The 25,029-nt window shown below is 44.0% G+C and overlaps 1 protein-coding gene across 3 annotated transcripts in view; it reads right to left on the bottom strand.

Moving 5' to 3' along the window:
• Positions 1-17,803: 17,803 nt before the first annotated feature.
• HIP1 (huntingtin interacting protein 1) overlaps positions 17,804-25,029 on the bottom strand; it is a 175,144-nt gene continuing 167,918 nt past the window's right edge. The window contains exons 30-32 of one of the 3 annotated variants that reach the window (XM_053556196.1): positions 22,312-22,420; positions 21,498-21,578; positions 20,989-21,126 (exon numbers count right to left, since the gene is read on the bottom strand). In XM_053556196.1, the coding sequence (XP_053412171.1) occupies positions 21,526-21,578; positions 22,312-22,420 (162 nt within the window). In that variant the 3' untranslated portion in view covers positions 20,989-21,126; positions 21,498-21,525. Of the gene's footprint in view, positions 21,579-22,311; positions 22,421-25,029 lie in introns of all 3 variants that reach the window. The other 2 variants (XM_053556195.1, XM_053556197.1) reach the window with 2 other exon arrangements.

Here is a 25,029-nt window from a genome sequence, read left to right as displayed (position 1 = left end):
AACTCCAGGCAACATGAAGAACCGGTCCAGAACAATCCCACCAAGGGACCATGAGGTAGCTACTGCAGATGATTCCACCTATAAAGAAATGTTAGGAATGACAGAAAGGGAATTTAGAATACACATGTTGAAAACAATAAAGAAATGATGGAAACAATGAAGGAAACTGCTAATAAAGTGGAAAATAATCAAAAGGAAATCCAAAAACAGAATCAAATCAGAGATGAACGATATGAAGAATATAAAAAGGATATAGCAGAGCTGAAGGAACTGAAACAGTCAATTAGGGAACTTAAAGATGCAATGGAAAGTATCAGCAACAGGTTAGACCATGCAGAAGAAAGAATTTCAGAGGTAGAAGACAAAGTTTTTGAGATAACTCAGATAGTAAAAGAGGCAGAAAAGAAGAGAGAGAAAGCAGAACGTTCACTGTCAGAGCGTTCCAACATACGAGTTACAGGAATTCCAGAAGGGGAAGAGGAATGCCCCAGAGGAATGGAAGCCATACTAGAGAATATTATAAAAGAAAATTTCCCAAATATCACCAAAGATTCTGACACACTGCTTTCAGAGGGCTATCAGACCCCAGGTTGCCTCAACTCTAACCGAGCTTCTCCAAGACACATTGTGATGAACCTGTCCAAAGTCAAGACAAAAGAAAAGATTCTGCAAGCTGCCAGGAGTAAGCGCCAGTTGACCTACAGGGGCAAATCCATCAGATTGACCGCAGACTTCTCTAATGAAACTTTCCAAGCAAGAAGACAATGGTCATCTACCTTTAATCTACTTAAACAGAACAATTTCCAGCCCAGAATTCTGTACCCTTCTAAGCTAAGCTTAAAAATTGATGGAGAAATCAAATCATTTACGGATATACAAACATTGAGGAAATTCGCCACAACAAGACCAGCTCTACAGGAAATACTTCAACCTGTTCTGCACACTGACCACCACAATGGATCAGCAGCAAAGTAAGAACTCAGAAATTAAAGGTCAGAACCAAACCTCCACACTGATGCAAAAGATAAAACTAAGCAATGGACTCTCACCAAATAAGACGAATAGAATACTACCACACTCATCAATTATCTCAATAAATGTTAATGGCTTGAATTCCCCACTGAAGAGACACAGATTGGCTGACTGGATTAAAAAACACAAGCCATCCATCTGCTATCTGTAAGAAACACACCTGGCTTCAAAAGACAAATTAAAGCTCCAAGTCAAGGGTTGGAAGACAATTTTTCAGGCAAATGGAATTCACAAGAAAAGAGGAGTTGCAATCTTATTTTCAGATACATGTGGATTTAAAGCAACTAAAGTCAAAAAAGACAAAGATGGTCACTTCATGTTGGTCAAGGGAAAAATACAACAAGAAGACATTTCAATTCTAAATATTTATGCACCCAATTTAAAGGCTCCCAGATTCTTGAAACAGACCTTACTCAGTCTGAGCAATATGATATCTGATAATACCATGATAACAGGGGACTTTAACACTCCTCTTACAGAGCTGGACAGATCCTCTAAACAGAAGTTAAACAAAGATATAAGAGATTTAAATGAGACTGTAGAACAACTGTGCTTGATAGACGCATACAGAACACTCCATCCCAAAGATAAAGAATATACATTCTTCTCATCACCCCATGGAACATTCTCCAAAATTGATCATATCCTGGGACACAAAACAAATATCAACAGAATCAAAAGAATTGAAATTTTACCTTGTATCTTCTCAGACCATAAGGCACTAAAGGTGGAACTCAACTCTAACAAAAATGCTCGACCCCACCCAAAGGCATGGAAATTAAACAATCTTCTGTTGAATAAAGGATGGGTGCAGGAAGAAATAAAACAGGAAATCATTAACTTCCTTGAGCATAACAACAATGAAGACACAAGCTACCAAAACCTGTGGGATACTGCAAAAGCAGTTTTGAGAGGAAAATTCATCCCTTTAGATGCCTAAATTCGAAAAACAGAAAGAGAGCACATCAACAATCTCACAAGAGATCTTATGGAATTGGAAAAAGAAGAACAATCTAAGCCTAAACTCAGTAGAAGAAAAGAAATATCCAAAATCAAATCAGAGATCAATGAAACTGAAAACAAAAGAATCATTCAGAAAATTAATGAAACAAGGAGTTGGTTTTTTGAAAAAATAAATAAAATAGATAAACCATTGGCCAGACTAATGAGGAACAGAAAAGTATAATCTCTAGTAACCTCAATCAGAAATGATAAAGGGGAAATAACAACTGATCCCACAGAGATACAAGAGATCATCTCTGAATACTACCACAAACTCTATGCCCAGAAATTTGACAATGTGAGAGAAATGGATCAATATTTGGAATCACACCCTCTCCCTAGACTCAGCCAGGAAGAAATAGAGCTCCTGAACAGACCAATTTCAAGCACTGAGATCAAAGAAACAATAAAAAATCTTCCAACCAAAAAATGCCCTGGTCTAGATGGCTTCACTCCAGAATTCTATCAAACCTTCAAGGAAGAGCTTATTCCTGTACTGCAGAAATTATTTCAAAAAATTGAGGAAGAAGAAATCTTCCCCAACACATTCTATGAAGCAAACATCAGCCTGATACCAAAACCAGGAAAAGACCCAAACAAAAAGGAGAATTTCAGACCAATCTCACTCATGAACATAGACGCAAAAATCCTCAACAAAATCCTAGCCAATAGATTACAGCTTATCATCAAAAAAGTCATTCATCATGATCAAGTAGGCTTCATCCCAGGGATGCAAGGCTGGTTTAACATACGCAAGTCCATAAACGTTATCCACCATATTAACAGAGGCAAAAATAAAGATCACATGATCCTCTCAATAGATGCAGAAAAAGCATTTGATAAAATCCAGCATCCTTTTCTAATTAGAACACTGAAGAGTATAGGCATAGGTGGCACATTTCTAAAACTGATTGAAGCTATCTATGACAAACCCACAGCCAATATTTTACTGAATGGAGTAAAACTGAAAGCTTTTCCTCTTAGAACTGGAACCAGACAAGGTTGTCCTCTGTCACCTTTACTATTCAACGTAGTGCTGGAAGTTCTAGCCAATACAATTACGCAAGACAAGGAAATAAAGGGAATCCAAATGGGAGCAGAGGAGGACAAACTCTCCCTCTTTGCTGACGACATGATCTTATACTTAGAGAACCCCACCTCCTCCTTAGAGGAGGTCAAACTCTCCCTCTTTGCTGACGACATGATCTTATACTTAGAGAACCCCACCACACGACAATGAATCTTATACTTAGAGACTCAACCACAAGACTCCTAGAAGTCATCAAAAAATACAGTAATGTTTCAGGATATAAAATCAATGTCCACAAGTCAGTAGCCTTTGTATACACCAATAATAGTCAAGATGAGAAGCTAATTAAGGACACAACTCCCTTCACCATAGTTTCAAAGAAAATGAAATACCTAGGAATATACCTAACGAAGGAGGTGAAGGACCTCTATAAAGAAAACTATGAAATCCTCAGAAAGGAAATAGCAGAGGATATCAACAAATGGAAGAACATGCCATGCTCATGGATGGGAAGAATCAACACTGTTAAAATGTCTATACTTCCCAAAGCAATCTACCTATTCAATGCCATTCCTATCAAAATACCAACATCGTACTTTCAAGATTTGGAAAAAATGATTCTGCATTTTGTATGGAAACGGAAAAAAACCCGTATAGCTAAGGCAGTTCTTAGTAATAAAAATAAAGCTAGGGGCATCAGCATACTAGATTTTAGTCTGTACTACAAAGTCATAGTGGTCAAGACAGCATGGTACTGGCATAAAAACAGAGACATAGACGCTTGGAATCGAATTGAAAACCAAGGAATGAAACTAACATCTTACAACCATCTAATCTTTGATAAACCAAACAAGAACATACCTTGGGGCAAAGACTCCCTATTCAATAAATGGTGTTGGGAGAACTGGATGTCTACATGTAAAAGACTGAAACTGGACCCACACCTTTCCCCACTCACAAAAATTGATTCAAGATGGATAAAGGACTTAAATTTAAGGTATGAAACAATAAAAATCCTCAAAGAAAGCATAGGAAAAATACTGGAAGATACTGGCCTGGGGAAAGACTTCATGAAGAAGACTGCCACGGCAATTGCAACAACAACAAAAATAAACAAATGGGACTTCATTACACTGAAAAGCTTCTGTACAGCTAAGGAGACAATAACCAAAGCAAAGAGACAACCTACACAATGGGAAAGGATATTTGCATATTTTCAATCAGACAAAAGCTTGATAACTAGGATCTATAGAGAACTCAAATTAATCCACATGAAAAAAGCCAACAATCCCATATATCAATGGGCAAGAGACATGAATAGAACTTTCTCTAAAGGTGACAGACAAATGGCTAACAAACACATGAAAAAATGTTCATCATCTCTATATATTAGAGAAATGCAAATCAAAACAACCCTGAGATATCATCTAACCCCAGTGAGAATGACCCACATCACAAAATCTCAAAACTGCAGATGCCGGCGTGGATGTGGAGAGAAGGGAACACTTTTACACTGCTGGTGGGACTGCAAACTAGTACAACCTTTCTGGAAGGAAGTATGGAGAAACCTCAAAGCACTCAAGCTAGACCTCCCATTTGATCCTGCAATCCCATTACTGGGCATCTACCCAGAAGGAAAAAAATCCTTTTATCATAAGGACACTTGTACTAGACTGTTTATTGCAGCTCAATTTACAATCGCCAAAATGTGGAAACAGCCTAAATGTCCACCAACCCAGGAATGGATTAACAAGCTGTGGTATATGTATACCATGGAATACTATTCAGCCATTAAAAAAAAATGGAGACTTTACATCCTTCGTATTAACCTGGATGGACGTGGAAGACATTATTCTTAGTAAAGCATCACAAGAATGGAGAAGCATGAATCCTATGTACTCAATTTTGATATGAGGACAATTAATGACAATTATGGTTATGGGGGGGGGAACAGAAAGAGGGAAGGAGGGAGGAGGGTTGGGCCTTGATGTGTGTCACACTTCATGGGGGCAAGACATGATTGCAAGAGGGACTTTACCTAACAATTGCAATGAGTGTAACCTGGCTTGTTGTACCCTCAATGAATCCCCAACAATAAAAAAAAAAAAAAGGAAGAAAAAAAAAAAAAGAATGGGGAAGCAAGAATCCAATGTACTCAATTCTAATATGAGGACAATTGATGACCTAGTACGTGGTGGGGGATCAGGGAAGGGGGAGTGGAGAGAGGGAAGGTGGTCATGGTGTGTGACACACCCCTTGGAGGCAGGACACAATTATAAGAGGGACTTCACCTAACAAATGCAATCAGTGTAACCTGGTTCTCTGTATCCTCAATTAATCCTTAACGATAAAAATAAAAAAGTGATATAATTAGGAAAAAAAAAAAAAAGAATGGGTAGACTAAATGATAGCAAAGAGAAGTGGCAAATAGGAAGACCAAAGAGAAAAACCACTGCAGTAGGGAAGTTAATCCTTAAAATATAGACGGAGGGGCAGGGTGTGGGTCGGGGAGAGAGAATATAAAGAGCTGAATAATGGAGACAGCTATCCGGCACCTGGCACCTCACAGAATGATGGGGCTGAAGAGGGGTTTAAGAATTAAGTCCATCAGTTTCATGCCTCAGGGACTGGTGGATTTAGGCTGAAAATGGAGGCAGCCACCACCACTTCAGATTTAGACAGAGTCCGAGGTATGAAAAAGGTACATAAAACTACCCTACAAAAGATGATACGCAGTCCCTGGACTTAGAAAACACATTCTGTTACATAAGAACATTTAGGAGCTATCTAACCGACCCTGGGAATTGAGGAGATGGTGTGAAGACCATCTGTCCAAAGTCTGCCAAGGACAGAAAACAGAACTTTGGAGAACTCAGACGCTTAAAAGCTGAGGAGCAGAAACAAGGGAAAGAGCACCAGGCAGGGATGAAAGACGAGTATCATGGAAGGAGTGGCATCCTAGCACCTAAGGGAGCCGGAGCACAGGAACCAGGGGCCACCAAGGCGAAGACCTAACTGCTGCTGCGACTGCTAAGGAAGGCACACTTGGCAACTACCACAGGCTGACAAAACCAAGGCACACGACGCTCGGTGTCCAGCAACTCATCTGTGTTGAAAGCCGCTGTGACCTGCTCATAATCGAACGTGGGGGACACGCTTGGACTAACCGGCTCCAGGGTGTGGAAGGGACTTACCCGACCGCCCCACATCCAAGCAGGGCCTGGGGAAGGTGGCGGCCCAACCGCGGCCGCAGGTACCGTCTGGCCAAAGCGGCTGAGGCCTGCGAGGCCCCGATTGCGCCCGCCGCGGCTGCGCTGGGCCCCAGCCTTTTTGCCTGGCCCAGCTCCCAGGTTAGGCCGCGTGCGAGGGCCCCAGGCAGGCGGAAACCTCGTGGTCCCGACGTGCACTGCGCGTCTTGCGTCACTGCGGGGACTCCACAGAGCCGCCAGAGGCTTCCCGCTGCCAGGCAACTAGGCTGGGAGGCTCCCTGCCCCTAGTCGGCTGCTACTCCGGCGCAAAGAGTGAGTTGTTGGGGTCTTGCTCTCCTCTTTCACCTGGCAGACTGGGGGAATCCAATCCAATCACCCTTTTCTACCGGAAAGAGGGCTGTAACTCGGTCCCAGTCTCCCTCTTCAGCCCCCAGGTCGTACCTCCAAGGTTGTGGCTCTTTGAGGGACCCGCTCGCTGCTCAGATCTGACCCTTGCGGGTGTTAGGTTTTTCTGGGACCTCCAGGAACTGCCCCGCCCCCCTACACACAGAACTGGTGATTTTCCACCGTTGGTTGGTGGATTTGGTTTTGTTTTATTATTTGAAACTTAACTCAGATCCTTGTAAAGAAAACTGCACATTTATTTGGGACAGAGTCTCACTTTGTCGCCTTCGTAGAGTCCTGTGACGTCATAGCTCACAGCAACCTCAAACTCTTGGGCTCAAATGATTCTCTTGCCTCAGCCTCCCGAATAGCTGGGACTCACCACAATGCCCGGCTATTTTTAGAGACGGGGTGTGTGTGGGGTGTCACTCTTGCTCAGGCTGGTCTTTTTTTTTTTTTTTTTTTTTTGGTAGAGACAGAGTCTCACTGTACCGCCCTTGGGTAGAGTGCCATGACGTGACATGGCTCACAGCAACCTCTAACTCTTGGGCTTACGCGATTCTCTTGCCTCAGCCTCCCAAGCAGCTGGGACTACAGGCGCCCGCCACAACGCCAGGCTATTTTTTTTTGTTGTTGCAGTTTGGCTGGGCTGGGTTTGAACCCGCCACCCTCGGCATGTGGGGCCGGGGCCCTACTCACTGAGCCACAGGCACCGCCCCTCAGGCTGGTCTTGAATCAATGAGCTCAGGCAATCCACCCTCCTCGGCCTCGCAGATGTTAGGATTACATGCGTGAGCTACTGTGCCCGGCCTCAGGACTGCACATTTAGAATGAAGTCAAACCCAAAGGGCAGTGTGTGTGTAGTGTGTGTGTTTTAATATTTCCTAAAAGGCTTCCCCCTCACAATAGTTCTATCTCAGATCTGGCCAAGACTGAACAGCTAAAACTTGTTCTACTAGAGTAAGCATTAGAGAAGAGCCCTTTTTGGTGCATCTTTTCAAACTCTGAAATTTCCCTCTCCTACTACAAACTGACTCTGTCACCTCTCTAGCGCCTACATTTTGTAGGAAATAGTTCACAACCCTCCAGCTCTACTTCTGAACAAAGATTTTTTTTTTTTTTTGAGACAGAGCCTCAAGCTGTCGCCCTGGGTAGAGTGCTGTCGCATCACAGCTCACAGCAACCTCAAACTCCTAGGCTCAAGCGATTCTCTTGCCTCAGCCTCCCAAGTAGCTGGGACCACAGGCCCCCGCCACAAGGCCCAGCTATTTTTTTGGTTGTAGTTGTTATTGTTTGGCAGGTCTGGGCTGGATTCAAACCCACCAGCTCTGGTGTATGTGGCTGGTGCCTTAGCCACTTGAGCTATAGGCTCTGAGCCTGAACAAAGATTCTTGTCTTGACTAAAGTTTGCTTAGGCTCCTCTGACCCCTTGTACAAATTAATTTTAGCAAAATTAAGTCAGTTTAGACTTCCTCAATATCTGATCACGTCATATCTGATGGTATTCCTCATCCTTTACCACTGCCCAGGTGCTGGCTGATCATTCTGGTGAGCCTTCAGCTAGAATCGTGCTAGGTGGGTTTAGCTAGAATCCCCCTTATTCTCTTAGTAATTTCCCATCCACTGGCCCCCACCCTATTCCTTGGCTATAAATTCTCCCTTGCCCATGCTGTATTTGGAGTTGAGCCCAATCTTTCCCCCACAGCAAGACCTCATTGCAGTGGTCCCTATGCCTTTCTTGATTATCCCCCTTTAAATAGTCTTCCTTACCATATTGGGTTATTTTTTTGAAACAAAGTTTTTCTCTGTCACCCAAGCTGGAGTGCTGTGGCATGATCGTAGCTCATTGCCACTTCAAACTTTTGGGCTCAAGCAGTCCTCCTGCCTCATCCTCCTCAGTTGCTGGGACTACAGGTATGCACCACCACACTTAGATAATATTTGTTATTATTATTTTTTTGTAGATATAGGGGCGTGTCTCATTATATTGCCCAGGCTGATCCTGAAATCCTTGCCTGAAGTTATCCTCCAGCCTCCCCAAGTGCTAGGATTATGGGCACAAGCCATTGTACTCACCCTTCCTTACCACTTTTAATACCCTGTTTTCCAGAAAATAAGACAGTGTCTTACATTAATTTTTGCTCCCAAAGATGCGCTAGGTCTTATTTTCTAGGGGATGTCTTATTTTTCCATGAAGAAGAATACGGTACACATTTATTGTTGGCCGCGACCGGTCCGCTCTGATCCTCCTGTTCTTCTACACGCATCTGCGAAAGTCTCCTCCTCTCTCCGGCCCCCGCGCTACGGCTCACTCCGACCTCCACTCTGCCTCCACACAGCAGTGACGTCAGGACACCCCGTAAGGTCACTGGTTGCTAGACACCAGTCGGGGCAGCCCTAGCAACCAGTTTACAGTAAATTAATTTTCATTTCGAGACAGAGGCTGGGGGGCCTTATTTTCGGGGGGATGCCTTATATTTCACCCAGAAGGAAACCTTTAAGTAGGTCTTATTTTCGGAGGATGTTTTATTTTCGGGGAAACACGGTAAGTGTCATTGAATAATTTTTTTCTTTAACATTTCAGATATACTTGTCATCTTCATTCTAGCCTATATAACGCCTTTTTGCTGTAATCAGAAGCTCTCTGGGGTTCTCTGTCTCAAAAAAGTTTGGATCTTATGGCCAATCATTTCAACACTCACTCTAGTGGTTTCTCACACTATCCTTTTTGCCAATCACCATCCTTTGCTAAACCAGACCATGTGTTTTCTTCAATTTGGCAGCAGATATTCCAGACTTTGCTAGTAGAAAACAAAGAACCATGCTATCACTTCTTTTTGTTGTTGTTGCCCTGGGTAGAGTGCAGTAGTGTCATTGTTGCTCACAGCAACCTCAGATTCCTGGGCTCAAATGATCCTGCTGCCTCAGTCTCCTGAGTAGCTGTGCCACTACAAGCATGTGCCACAATGCCTGGCTAGTTTTTCTATGTTTAGTAAGAGACAGGGTTTTGCTATTGTTCAGATTGGTCTCAAACTCCTGAGCTCAAGTGATCCTCCTGCCTTGGACTCTGGGAGTGCTCTGATTATGGGTGTGAACCACTGCCTCTGGCCCTGTGTTATTACTGCTTGACAAAGGCATGCTTACTAATGGTGTGTTTCTAGTGTGGATTGGAAATTCTTGTATTATTCCTTGTGGACTTGCTGTCACCTACATTTCCCCCAAACTTCCTATAGTATACCACATACTTTTAACTCACCTCACTCTACTTTTAGTAAATGATCTCCCCTATATCTTCTTTACATCTATATTTTTTGGGTATGTGTCTTTTTGAGAAAAAAAAGGAAAATGTAGAAAAGAAAACACATATAATCTACCACTTAGAATAAACAAATATTGCTATTTTCTCCTATCATTTTCTTTTTTTTTGTGGAGACAGAGTCTCACTTTACCGCCCTCAGTAGAGTGCCATGACGTCACAGGACTCACAGCAACCTCCAGCTCTTGGGCTTATGCGATTCTCCTGCCACAGCCTCCCCAGTAGCTGGGACTACAGGCGCCCACCACAACACCTGGCTATTTTTTGTTGCAGTTCAGCCGGGGCTGGTTTTGAACCCGCCACCCTCCGTATATGGGGCCCGCGCCCTACTCACTGAGCCACAGGTGCTGCCCTCTCCTATCATTTTCAAACCCTTTTTTCCAAAATCTTTTTAAAAGAAAAAAAAAAGTCCCAATAAAAATGAAATTTCCTTGGAGATGTGTACCCTACCCCAATGCCATCCCCCTTCCCTAGACGCAACCACTATCATAAATTTTCTGTTGTTTGTATACACCTAAATATAGATGTATCCATAAAATTGATTTATTTACACAGTCTCATTTTGTCACCCTAGGTAGAGTGCTATGGTGTCATGGCTCACAGCAACCTTAAACTCTTGGGCTCAAGCAATCCTCTCACCTCAGCCTCCTGAGTAGCTGGGACCACAACTGCCTGCCTTAATACCCAGCTAGTTTTTCTATTTTCAGTAGAGATGGGGTCTCACTCTCGCTCAGGTTTGTCTTCTACTCCTGAGTTCAAGTGATCCACCTTGCTTTGGTCCGCCTCGGCCTCCTTAGAGTGCTGGGATTATAGGCATGAACTATGGCACCTGGCCTCCATAAAAATTTAAAGGTTTGTGTATTTAGATATTCCTAATTTCCTTGCTGGCCTATAAAGCCATCTGTTATTCATTGTTCCATAGAGACAGAAAAGAGATTGGTGGCTGCCAAGGGCTGAGCCTAGGGGTGAATAGAAAGTAACTGTTTAATGGGTCTGGAGTTTTCTTTTGGGGTGATAAAAATGTATTGGAATTAAATAGAGGTAGTGATTGTACAACAACAGGAATGTTGTACTAAATGTCCCTGAATTATATGCTTTAAAATGGTTAATCTTATGTGACTTTCATCTTAATTTTTAAAAAAGCAATGGGAACCTGCTGGAAAGTTTTAAGGAAGGGAGGAAGGGTAAATGACAAGATCAGATTTAATTTGGGAAATGATGATTGTTCTATTAATAGTTGCAGCACAAGAATGCCGTGGCAAGGATAGAGCTTACATCAATAGAGGATTTTAGGAAGTTACTGAAGCTATATGCTTATTTTTAACATTTTCTTTTTTTTAGGGTAACACAGGCTCTAAAGGAATGAGGGGTAGGTCCCAAGGCTGAGAGCTGCTAGCTAGTATCATATCAAATGATTCCCGAAAATCCAAAGAATAAAGTCCCAGATCCTTCAAATGGTATTCGGGACCTTTTACAGTTTGGGCCTTATTTGTTTGCTCTCAGCTGGCATGAGCTGTTCTCATTTTTTGGTGTGTCCTGCCCCATTTTCATTGCTGTTAGCCTGGAATGTTCTTTGCCCCACTCTTCCTCTTGGTAACTTTTTCTTCAAGTTTCAGCTTAAATGTCATTTTTTCATGAAGATTTTCTCTGATCTCATAGATAAGAATGTATTTGGTCATATCCATTTTTTCTCATGTCCTTTGGGACATGCACTCCCCTTGTTCAGTGTCAGCTGTCCCACCAGACTGCAAGGTCCAGGAGGGTGGCATGTGTCCCTAGCACTGTACCCCTGTGTCTTAAGCACTATAGATACTCTGGAAGGCAGGAAAGAATCCACATCTCAAGCGTTCAGCATTCCTCTTATTCCTGTCATTCTCCCATCTATACCTCCTCTGATTTCTTTTAGCCTTTAAACATGCTGTCTTATTTCTCCTTGAAAACCTCCCTTCATGGGCGGTGCCTGTGGCTCAAAGGGGTAGCATGCCGACCTCATATGCCGGAGGTGGGGGTTCAAACCCAGCCCCAGCCAAAAAAACTGCAAAAAAAAAAAAAAAGAAAGAAAAAGAAAACATCCTTTCATGTATTTTTATTGCCTCCTTTCGCTTTCCTTTGAATACTGCTAAATTTGTTTTTTTTTTCTTTTTTCCTTTTTTTTTAAGACAGAATTTCACTCTGTCACCCAGGCTAGACTGTCATGCCATCATCATAGCTAACAGCAACCTCAAACTCCCGGGCTCAAGTGATCCTCTTTGCTTCAGCTTCCCAAGTAGTTGTGAGCCACCAAAATGCCTGGCTAGTTTTTGTATTTTTGGTAGAGACAAGGTCTCACTCTTGCTCAGGCTGGTGTCTAACTCCTGAGCTCAAGCAATCCACCCACCTCAGCCTCCCAGAGTACTGTGATTACAAGCATGAGCCACCATGCCTGGCCTTATATTTCTTGAAAAATTGTCTCATCTTTTTCATGTTGATACTTTGGTTTCTAGTGGACATATATGTCTTCCTTCCAAGTTTGGAAAGTCCTAAAAAAGAGAGACTGTATCTTGTTTCTTTTTCTATTTCCTACAGTCTCTTGTGTACATTATGAACTCAGCAATATATACTAAACAGACATGAACAGAGAAAACATAACTATTGAGATAATGGACATGTTAAATAATATAGGAATTGAATAAAATTTAGTTTTCAAAATTTATTTTGAATGTTGGTTCCATATGAAAAAATACATTTAATTAGAGGAGACATGGAAAATTTAGTAATGGTTTTAAAGGACAGTTCAGGAAGAACTTTGGTATTTAACTCAGATTTACACTCTGGAAGTAGTACTGCTGTGCTTTCAGTTGTAATTAGGCTCAGTTTGGGCCCAGAGTAGAAGCAGAGTGCACAGGATTAAAAAAGGGTTTCAGAGCCTGAGTGCACAGCGAGGCTGTCTGATGCAGACTTAACTGAATTGTAAATGGCAAAAGGCAGAGCAAAAGGGGGAATAGAAAAGGGACATGGATGATCTTTGTGGGGACAGAGAAGTTCCAGCCTTCAGAAAGTGCTTTCAGTTGGGTGGGCGTGATTAGTGAACATAGATGAGCATGAGAGGCAGCCCCATCCTCCTACCTAAGACCCCCTATGCAACTAAACAAAACCTTCCTAGCCTGGGTTATGGACTGAATGTTTATTCCTCGAAAAAATTGTATGTTGAGGCCCTAGTCCTCAATGGGACAGTATTCAGAAGTGGGGCCTTTGGGATGTGTTTAGATCACAAAGGTGGAGCCCTCATGAATAGGATTAGTGCCCTTAAGAAACACAAGAGAAGGCTTGGTGCCTGTAGCACAGTGGTTAAGGTGCCAGCCACATGCACCATACATGGCAGGTTCGAGCCCAGCCTTGGGCAGCTAAACAATGACAACTGTAACAAGAAAAAAGCTGGATGTTGTGGCTGGCACCTACAGTCCCAGCGACTTGGGAGGCAGAGGCAAGAGAATCTCTTAAGCCCAAGAGTTTGAGGTTGCTGTGAGCTATGATGCCACGGCACTTTTCCGAGGGTGACAGAGTGAGACTCTGTCTCAAAAAAAAAAAAAAGAAAGAAAGAAAAAGAAACAAAAGAGAAGCCGGGCACTGTGGCTCATGACTGTAATCCAAGCACTCTGGGAGACAGAGATTGATGGATTGCTTGAGCTCAGGAATTTGAGACCAGCCTAAACAAGAGCAAGACCCTATCTCTACTACAAATGAAAAAAACTAGCTGGGGCTTGGCACCTGTAACTTATTTATATCTCAAGCAGTTAAGGCGCTAGCCACATACACCTGAGCTGGTGGGTTCGAATCCAGCCCAGCCCACCAAACAACAATGACAGCTGCAACCAAAAAAAATAGCCAGGCGTTGTGGCGGACACCTGTAATCCCAGCTACTTGGGAGGTGGAGGCAGAAGAATCACTTGAGCCCAGGAGTTGGAGGTTGCTGTGAGCTGTGATGCCACGGCACTCTACCCAGGGCGAAAGCTTGAGGCTCTGTCTCAAAAAAAAAAGAAAAAAAAATAGCTTGAGACCAAGAGTTTGAGGTTGCTGTGAGCTAAGATATTATGGCACGCTACCCAAAGTGACAGAGTGAAATTCTGTGTTAAAAAAAAAAAAAGCACAAGAGAGATAATCTCTTTTTGCCAACAGGAACCACAAGAAGGTGTCCGTTTTCAAGTCAGGAAGAGAGTCCTCACCAGGACCCAAATTGGCTAACACCTTGATCTTGGACTCCCCAGCCTCCTGAACTGTGCAAAATAAATATTTGCTATTTATGCTATCCAGACTATGGTATATTTGTTATAGTAGCTTGAACTAAGACAACTTGGTATTTGAAATTTCTTTAGCATGGCCACAACTTACCTTTTCAACTCTGTCTCCTGTTTCTCTGCCCATATATTTATTATTCAACCAGACCAGAGCATAGACCTTTTCCTGAACTTGCTGCCTTATATTTACATCTCTTGTGGCATTGCCCTGGGCACTTGGCAAATCCTCTTCTCTTCTTTCTACCTTTTGAAAACAGATCTTTTTGGGATCAATGACAGTTTGATCAAATGCAGCCTTTCCTGATCCTTCATTGGGAATGACCTCAATGGCTTGTCTTGCATTGCTTATACCAAGCATTCAGAACAGCAGTACTTGACACTATCTCACATTTCACTGCTTTACACATCATCTCCCCTTGGTTTTCAAAAACCACAGTCTCCTAATTTTCTTCCTGCCTCCCCAGCTGTTCTTTCTAAGGTCCTTGATAAGTTTAGCCTTTTGTACTTGGGCTATTTTAAATGCAAAAATTCCTCAAGGCTCCATAATGGACTTTTCTCACACTCTTTCCTTCAGCTATGGTTTCAGTAGCTATCAAATTCCCATGACCTGTGACTTCTCTGAGTTCCATGGGCCCACATAGCATCTGTACGTAGATATGTCAAAGGCAACTCAACTGAGAGTATATCATCTATGCTAAGCCTGGCCCTTTCCCTGCGCCCCCTCTCTGGGGATGGGTGGAGGGTACCACCAGTACCACAAGCCAGAAACTAGGGAGCCTCTTGGAAAGTTCCTTCCCTGGCACCCTCTTCTATCCAATCCAAAGCCTGTCTTTTTTTTTTTTTTTTTTTTGAGAAAGGGTCGCATTCTGTCCCGTAGGCTGGAGTGCAGTGTCATCATCATAGCTTATTGTAATTTCCAAATCCTGGGCTCAAGTTATCCCCCTCTCTCAGCCTCCCAAGCAGACAGGACTACAGGCACCCACCACTACGCCTGGCTCATTTTTCTGGTTTTTGTAGAAAAAACGGGTCTCACTGTTGCTCAGGCTCTTCTCCAGCTTCCAGCTTCAAGTGCTCCTCCTACCTCAGCTTTCTAGAGAGCTAGGATTATGGGCGTGAGCCATGGAGCCTGGACTCCTTCCCACTTTTCTTGCCACTACCCTGCCTCCCCTCCCATCACACCCATTGCCAAGATTGACAATGGTTTCCTTACTGGCTTTTCCCATCTACCCTGACCTGTCTTCCCTCTACACTGTAATCAGAATCTTTTTTTTCTGAATGTAAATCTCATCATGTCACCCCTTTTCCTAAAGCCGATCAACTGCTTTCCATTGTCTGTGTGGTCAGTCCCTGCAGACTCATCTCCTGCCATTCTCTGCCTGGGCTCTAGCTGTACTGGCCTTCCGTGTCCTCTTTAGCATCCCACCACAGGACCTTTGCACATGCCAATCCTGATGGCAGTGAGCTTTCACTCATTTCCTAGTTAACTATATCTTATCCTCTGAATCTTAGCTCAGCTATCATTTAGTCAAGGCAGCTTTCCCCATGAGCCCTTTTTATGTGCTCTGAGAACCCTCTAGCACTTTGTCCTCTGCCTTGCTCCAGTGGTAACTATACTCATGTTATCATGATGACTGGACCATGCTATTTGTTTCTCTCAATAGCCTGTGAGCTCCAGTTGGATGGCACCATGTCTATTTTTGCTATACTGTATCCCCAGTGTCTGATAGGATAGATATTTGATAACAAATAATATGTGAATGCAATTTTTAAGGGCAGGGAACATAAAGGCTTTATCATTGGCAATTTCAGTGTCTGTACAAAGAATGGATGTATAAAATGTGTGTACGACTAAGAATGCTGTGCAAATGCAAACTCATTCATTTACTCTCAAGTCATGGTCAAAGGTTTACTGTATATTAGGTAATGTGCAAAAAGCAGAGGGTAACCAGGGTGAACAAGATCAAAGCTCGCCAGCTTTAAGTCTCAGCTGTACAAAGTGTGCCCCAGTGACATGCTCTGGTTCAGACCTCGCTTGCCCATTTTGACTTTTTGTTCCTTTCTATCTTGGCAGCCCCCCAATTCTCCTCCCCCCACCCTCCCTTTTAATGGCATGAAGGCATCATTCTGGTGCCATGACTTCCCAATTCCTCTAGAGTAACATTAGCCAGGCTGCCTTCCTAGAACTGAGACCTGACCACAGGACCCCAGGAAGATCCCTCAGGTCTGAGAACCAGAACCAGAACCTCTGGAACTACCTGGGCAAGGTCACAAATGGGTGGAATGTGGAGGGTGCAATGTACCTGGAAGGGGAGAAAGGCACTGTCTAGATGGCACTGCTGACCCAGGCCAGACCCTCACACCAGGAAGTGACTTAGTAAATTTCAGTGAAGGTATTTCAGAGCAAAGATCCCCCAAGGAAGTCCTGCTACCTGCCTTTAGGGACCCCTCATTTTCACATTTGAGGTCTGGGAGTGACCTGCAGGAGACTTATGACCAAGCACTGCCCATTCTAACAGTGGCACTTCAAATGGAGCTAACTCACCTTGTTTTTTTGCATAGGAAGCAGAAAAGCCCAGCTGCAGTCCCGTATCCCCATTTTCCATATGTATTTTTTCTTTTGAGAGTCTCACTTCTTTGCCCTGGGTAGAGTGCCACAGTTCATCATAGCTCACAGCAACCTCAAAACTCTTGGGCTCAATCAATCCTCTTGCCTCGGCCTCCCCAGTAGGACTTGACAACTAGCTAGTTTTTCTATTTTTAGTAGAGATGGAGGGTGAGGGAGGTGTCTCACTCTTGTTCAGGCTGGTCTTCAACTCCTGAGTTTAGGCAAACTATCCACCTCAGCTTCCCAGAGTGCTGGATTTATAGGCGTGAGCCACTGTGCCTGGCCCCCATTTATCCATATCTTCCCACTGGGGAGTTCCAACAATATTTTCCTTTCTTGTTTTCCTGGTTGTTTGACCTCCTTAGCTACTAACACTAACTTCAGATTACTGGCCTCATTCTCTTACTTGATGAATCATTTGGGCCAATTCTCCTGCTCACCAACCCCAGCCCTTCTCCACTGGTGTCTCATCCCCATAGGTCCTTGTGGCTTAACACACTGGCAGCATTAAGTTGCAGCCTCTCCTGCTGTAGAAAGGTCACCATGGAACTCAGCTCCATTATGTCAGCTCCCTCTGGTAGCTGCAACTAGCCTGCTCTGTATTCCTTTATGACTAGCAACTTCTGTCTCTGAGCAGAATTAATCACATCCAATTTTTAAGTGACAGGTTGTATTTGCCTAAGCCCTAAGATTTTATGCAAAGACCTGGACTTCTAGATAAAGCACAGTATCAACCACTTTGGCACTTTATGTTTGATCATTCCCACAGACAAGATAGTGTACAAGGAGGACAGGACACATTTAAGTAAGTACAAACTAATGTTTCTAAGATATATCCCTAAGGTGCAGAGTTAAGTGCATTCCATAAACCTCAGGACACTCATGTAGTCTTTTCACTGGAATGTGGACAGCAGAGCCACATTAGTGGGTTAGTTATTATGAGACTCTCCATTGCCAGGCTGAAATATTTATTTGAAAAACTGAAAACAGATGCAATATATTATACAAAGAAAAGTCTTAATACCATAATAGAAGTTTTGTTGGAAGGAAACCAAAGCCAGTGGCTACCTGCACTGGGAAGGTAGGCACTCAGTGAAAAATGAAATTCACTTATAGGAACTATCCTAATGAAAAATTAGGGGACAGGTTAAAAACAAAGACAAAATAAACCTAACCCTATCCCTGCAAATCTCAATGTGAAAGAATTTGTTCTAAGTTTGAGACAATTGCATTATCACCAAGATTTTAACTGAACCCCCTCGGTTTGTCCCTATGAGTGGTAATCAGCTTAATTTAGGGCTTTCAAACCTGAGGTAGTTGAGGGTCACCTGAAAGACATGTCTGGAAAAATCTGCTCTCAGAATTGGGCCCAACAGCATCTAACCAATTATTTTCCTTGCTTTGGCTCCTAGGTGTGGTGTGACCACTGTGTTGCTGATCCTGTATTTGGTATGGACCTGGGAGAAGGAATTGAGCAGCAAATAGCTAGCCTGGTTTGCTGCATTGATGGCTGGCAGGCCCATGAGGGTGGTTTTCTATGCTGCAGGCAGTGCAGTCTAGAGAACCAAGGATGGCAGAAAGAGGGCAAAGCCAGTCTGCTCGGAAGGCCAAAGTTGGGACTGAAGGCTTTCATTGGCAGGAAGGATTTCCAGAGATTTGGAAAGGTGGTAGAAGATAGCAAGACATTTACTTGTTATTAAAGACCAGGGTGAAGTGAAGCCAGTAGACCCTTCTAAAGCGCCAATAAAGAAGTGAGAAGTTCCCTGGTGCTAGCTGAGAACCAGCTTTTTCTCAGGGGTGAGAGGCCAAAGAAAATTAACCTAACTGAAGTGACATGTGCTTGTGACCTTGTGTTACTTGGTATAAACCTTGGTGTCTGACCTGGTACCTGAAAACAACCCCAAGAAATGATGCTCTGGACAGCATATGGTTCTTCCAGTCACTGGGTTAAGGACTCACACTCAGGTGCGCTCCTAGGATACTGCTGTAGGCAGAAAAATTGGCAAAAAATCTAAATTATAGTCTAATTTAAACTCCTTGCTCAGATAGGAAATCTCCCCCACAAAGGAAGGTCTTTTTTTCCTCATTATGTATACAAATATTCTTATTCCAGAGGTATTAGAGCACTCTAACAGATGCAACTGAATTTCAGCCTCATTGTAACCCTAAGCCATTTGCTGCCATCATGTCTTGTCATGACCCATTACTCAAGACATGGGTCACTAATGATGCTCAGTGACTCATTTAAAAAGCTGTGAGGTGCATTTTTAGCTTTAAGATGTGATTTCTGTTTTAATCATAAGTATAACACACTCATTTTTAGAAGAGCCAAAGACAATTTAGGACAATTTGACTTTGGTTGGAGAATGGAATAATTTCTAATTTGAGCTATTATAAAAGTAATTATACCACATCTGACAGGTATTTCCTCATGTGACACTGAATTAGCCTGTGTTCCTATTTAAGTGCTTTCTTAACTGTTTTATTACTTAGGCTAAGTCCAGGAAGGTTTTTAAAGTTATGGTGGCTTCCTTTTAAGAGGAGTGTTATTCAGAAATCTTAATCTGGTCCAATGCGCTACACTTGACTCTAGAAGTGAAGACCAGCCACTTTTGAAAGTGCTGACCCACACTGAGAACACACTGATTGGTTTAATTGGCACAAATGGGACAGAGATGCCACACACCACTCCTTCTGAGCCATGGGATGGAAGAAAGCTAAGCACAAAGTGGCACTAAACCTAAGACTGCCTGGTTTTTACTGCTGACATCTCCTTAATCTAGTATGGAGGTCATATGTCTGACTGAGTATGGCCATCTGGGTTCCTGGGAGATTGTTTTTTGAGTTCCTCACTTAGAAAATGCAGAGAAAGGGAGTCAGGGATGGGGTAGGAAGAGGGTGGTTGATTCACAGTGATCAAACAGAAGTCTCACAACCCGTCATGTAGCAAAACTTAGCAATGTTCCTTTGGGACCAGTCCTGGGAAGTGCTTATTGGCTACTACTAATGAGTTGCTAGAGATAAAGAAGGAAGACGTTTTTCAGAGATCAGAAGGTCACTTAGATGCTGGGGGTCCATCCGGAAGTGGAAAAGTGCTGGCAAGCTGCCTATATCTAGAAGGCTGTTCCTGTGCCCTCTGTCCTCATCCTGTCTGCCAGGCAGCAAAAGCCTGGAAGGTCTATCAGGAAGGAGTCCCCTTTCTCATTTTCCCTGACCCACAAGTTCTGAGGGACCTCCTTGCTTTGGGATCCAAGCCAGTAACAACCCAGGGATGGCACCCTTGGCCTCGCTTCCACTTCTTGAAGGCTGATGCAGCGGGGCAGCAATACAGTCACAGTCGCACAGGAAGTCCTGACTGCTCCAAGCATCTTTTTGCAGGCTGCTGCTGCTTAAAGGAGGTTAGTAATAAATACTAAGGGTACCAAACCAAACACAGGGTTCTTTCCTGATGGGAGCAAGGATGTCTGACCTTCTGGGTCTGTCAGCTGGGTAGAACATGGAACGATCTTCTTCAGATTCAAGAGGATGCCCAGGCAGACATGTGGGGAAAGGAGCTGGGGATCCCTTCCCTACTCCCTCCTCTCAGGGCCCCATCTGGGAAGGAAGAGAGGTGGCCCACTTGACATGACATGGACACTTCATTCCAGGGGAAGTAGTGTTGTTACTCTCACCAGCTTGGTTTGAGCATAAGTTAAGGTTTTTGAGCCTGGTCACAGAAATTCCTAAGAAAGGTGTCCCCTATGCGCTGTGTGTAGTCCTCCTTTCCCTCTTTCTGCAGTCCTCTCACTTGTGAAGGTAGACAGAGGCTTTCAGCGGGAGCCCAGCGTTAGGGAGGAAAGGCACTCGCTCTGCTGCTGCCTTCTGAGGAAAAGCTGTTACTGGGCAGCTCTGCTGGCCCCAGAGCCCAGCCTGGGCTCACCAGGCCTCGATCAGCAGGAGGTGGAGGAGGAGCACCAAGGTGAAACCGGAGCAGCACCGTTGCTAGAACTGCTGTGGGGCTGGGCCCCAGGTAACACAGAGCTCCAGGGATGTGCCCTTTGGGAGAGTTGGCTATGTGAGTGAGATTAAAAAAAAAAAAACCTAAAACCCAACTGACCACCATAAGAAGCAGTGGGAATCCAGGAACTGCCAAAAGAGGGGTAGCATTGCCTTGGCAGTCTCGGACAGGACACTCCTGCTGTTCTTCTGACTGCAGATGCAGGCTAGTGTCCTGGTTTGGAAGCCACCAGCCCTCTGATGCTCACAAGTTTGTGCAAATGATGAAACTGAAAAGACTGAGAAGAAAACAGAAAAGAAAATGCTTAAGACCGTCCTTCTCCAAGCTCTTGACGACACCAAGAAGCCCCTCTAATAAGGACACCAATCGTGTGGAGGTCAAAAGTAGGTAGACCTCCCTGGTACATGGTCTGTCCCTCTCCTCTTTGGACCTGAGATTGCTCAGGAGTGGCCTGGATACTAGGGAGGCAGGGGAAGAACAGAGACCGTGGGTTTAAACAGAAAGGGTGTCACTGTAGAGGGAGTCTTTAGAAGGATCATGCAGGTCCTCAGCTGGGCAGTGGGAGTGGCAGGGCTGCCATGGGGACTTCACAGATTTGGTCTGTGGCTGGGGAAATAACAAACACATAGATGGGTAACAATGATTTACACTCTGACGCATGGGTGTCAGTTTGGCTCTATTCTTTTTCGGTTACCGCTTCTTGCAGTGCAGGTGGAGACACTTCTGTTCCTAAAAGACAATGACAATTTATGTCACATAGCACTTCATGCATGCATGCATTTAACCGAGGAAAACTGCCACCATATTGGGCTTTAAAATATGTTATAGTCATAACCATGGTATGATCACCTATTTCCCAAGTTCTGTGTCTAGGTATGACTGGGATGTGTCCACAGTTGGTGCCCAGAGTTCAGTCAAGCCAGCAGTCTTGGATCAAATTAACCACTTTGGACACAAAGAAAAGTAGCACGCACAGACACAGGGGATGGCAGGCCTCTGGGCTGGCAGGCTGAATATGACTGCACTCCACTGTTTCTCAGTTCCTGATCCTTTCTGTCTTTTGGCTCTATATAGTACCTGGCAATTTACTGTCCCTGTCTGCTGGATCTCCACTGACCACTATTCATTTATTGTTCAACCCTACCCTGGCCAGAAATTCAACTCCTGGGGAGTCAACCAGGCTGACTGGGCCTGAGTGGGAATGGCAGTTCAGTGAGTGATGAGTCCGCTGGGCAATATTTAAGCCTTGATGGGTAAAGACATAAGCTTTCAATTTACCACAATTTACCCCAGTGCTAGTCTTAAAGGTTGTTTATAATTGAAAAGAAAATAGGTTTGTGAAAAGAAGAGAAAAGGAGGTAGAGATCCACTCAGTGGGTTCTATGTTCTAATGTATTGGAGGAAAGGCTCCAGCCCTGGGCCTCCCATCCCTGCTGTGGGGTGGCCCTCAGTGGCAGCTTACCTTCTTCCCAGCCCTCAGCAACACCAGCAAGCTCATAGTGCTTTTTCCGAAGTTCTCCCAGTTTTTGTCGCTCCTTCTGCAATTCATTTTCTAACTCCAGCACCCTAACCTGTAAGGGGAAAGTAAGTAAAATTTTCTTTTGATCAGCTCTCTGAGACCTGTCTTCTTTTGACATAACCCCTTTCCTCTGCATTACAGAGGAATTAGTCCCCTATATTATTCCCTATTTCCAGAGCTTACCCAGCCCTCAATTTCAACTCTCTAATCTCATTTCTCCATTCATCTGTCTGTCTTAGTGGCTTTCATGTTTTTCTCACTGTGACCCCCTACAGGAAATGAATGATGCCTTACAAACTAAATGCTAAGTGGGAAGTGGGCTTATCTTCTGATCCTCTGATAAGTTGCTATCTAAAAACTCTATTGTTCCCTTCTTTTTTTTTTTTTTTTTGTAGAGACAGAGTCTCACTTTATGGCCCTTGGTAGAGTTCCGAGGCCTCACACAGCTCACAGCAACCTCCAACTCCTAGGCTTAAGCGATTCTCTTGCCTCAGCCTCCCGCATAGCTGGGACTACAGGCGCCCGCCACAACACCCAGCTATTTTTTGGTTGCAGTTCAGCTGGGGCCGGGTTTGAACCCGCCACCCTCGGTATATGGGGCTGGCGCCCTACTCACTGAGCCACAGGCGCTGCCCTATTGTTCCCTTCTTTAATTCGAGTTCCTTGCAAGTCTAGGTCTTAAACCAAGTATGACGGTTCTGGTATCTCAGAGGTGTTGGTGCAACTTAGGGTTATTACTGCTATAGGGAAAGACATGAACAATCTTACTAAAGAAGGAGTGACCTTGGCTAGCTCTACTCCTTGTCAATTTTATTTTAATTAATTAATTAATTAGAGGCAGAGTCTTACTCTGTTGCCTTGGGTACATTACCTTGATGTCATCACAGCTCACAGCTCCTGGGCTCAAGTGATCCTCTTTGACCTCAGCCTTGTGAGTAGGTGGGACCATAGGCGCTACCACAATGCCTGGCTATTTTTTTTCTCTATTTTTTTTAAGTAGAGATGGGGTCTCACTCTCTCTCAGGCTGGTCTCCAACTCTTTAGCTCAAGCAATCTACCTATCTTGGCCTCAAGAGTGCTAGGATTACAGGCATGAGCCACTGTGCACAGCCAATTTTATTTTGTTAATTCAAGAAATATTTGCTGAGCATCCATTATGTACCCCAGGCTCTATTATAGATGCTGGAGATATAGTGAACAGATAGATGAGATCCCTGATTACCTTGTAGGGAAAAGAGACAAATAGGCCGGGCGAGGTAGCTCACGCCTGTAATCCCAGCACTCTGGGAGCACTCAAGACCAGCCTGAGTAAGAGCGAGACCCTGACTCTACTAAAAAAAAAAAAAAAAAAAACTAGCTAGGCATCATGGCAGGTGCCTATAGTCTCAGCTACTGGGGAGGCTGAGGCAAGAGGATCGCCTGAGCCCAAGAATTTGAGGTTGCTGTGAGCTGTGACTCCAGGATACTCTAGTCTGGGTGTCTGTTTAAAAAAACAAAAACAAAGGAGGCTCGGTGCCTGTAGCTCAGCAGCTAGGGCGCCAGCCACATACACTGGGGCTGGTGGGTTTGAACCTGGCCTAGGCCTGCCAAACAATGACAACTACAGCAAAAAATTAGCTGGGTGTTGTGGTGGGCACCTGTAGTCTCAGCTACTTGGGAGGCTGAGGCAAGAGAAATTACTTAAGCCCAGGAGTTTGAGGTTGCTGTGAGCTGTAACACTACAGCACTCTACCAAGGGTGACATAGCGAGAGACTGTGTCTCAAAAAAAAAGAAAGAAAAGAGACAAATAGATGAACAAATAAAGTTCAGATCGTAAAGAAAACGACATGGACTAAAGATGTCAGCAAAGGCTTTTTGAGTTGAAACTTAATGGGAAAGAACATTCCGGAGGAAACCACCAGAGCAAAGGCTCCAAGGCAGGAATAAGCTGAGGTACTGGGAGAAGGAAGGAAGTCCTGTGCGAGATATGCCTCTGAGGAGACGGTCGTGAGATGAGCTGGGAGGATTCAAGCAGAGAGGCAGCATGTTATGAGTTATGTTTTAAAAATATTATGTGGAGGCTCAGCACCCATAGCACAGCGGTTATGGCGCCAGCCACATATGCTGAGGCTGGTGGGTTCGAACTCGTCCCAGGCCAGCTAAACAATGACAACTGCAGCAAAAAATAGCTGGGCACTGTGGTGGGTGCCTGCAGTCCCAGCTACTTGGGAGGCGGAGGCAAGAGAATGGCTTAACCCAAGAGTTTGAGGTTGCTGTGAGCTGCGACGCTACGGCACTCTACCAAGGGCAACAAAGTGAGACTCTGTCTCACAAAAACAAAAAAAGGAAAAAATAATTATGTGGAGAATGAATGGACTTTCGAGGGTCAAGAGTGGAAGCAACTAGACCTAGTGGAGTGGTTCTTTTTTTTAACTTTTATTTATTTATTTATTTATTTTTGTAGAGACAGAGTCTCACTTTATGGCCCTCGGTAGAGTGCCGTGGCCTCACACAGCTCACAGCAACCTCCAACTCATGGGCTTAAGCGATTCTCTTGCCTCAGCCTCCCAAGCAGCTGGGACTACAGGCGCCCGCCACAACGCCCGGCTACTTTTTTTTAACTTTTTCATTAAGGAAAATGTAAACCATCTACAGAAGGATGGCGAGTAAGTGCAGCGACC

The sequence above is a fragment of the Nycticebus coucang genome, chromosome 12 (genome assembly GCF_027406575.1).
Source record: "Nycticebus coucang isolate mNycCou1 chromosome 12, mNycCou1.pri, whole genome shotgun sequence".
Taxonomy (NCBI): domain Eukaryota; kingdom Metazoa; phylum Chordata; class Mammalia; order Primates; family Lorisidae; genus Nycticebus; species Nycticebus coucang.
The sequence above is the reverse complement of the archived record's forward strand: the minus strand, read 5'-3'. Positions and strand labels throughout refer to the sequence as shown.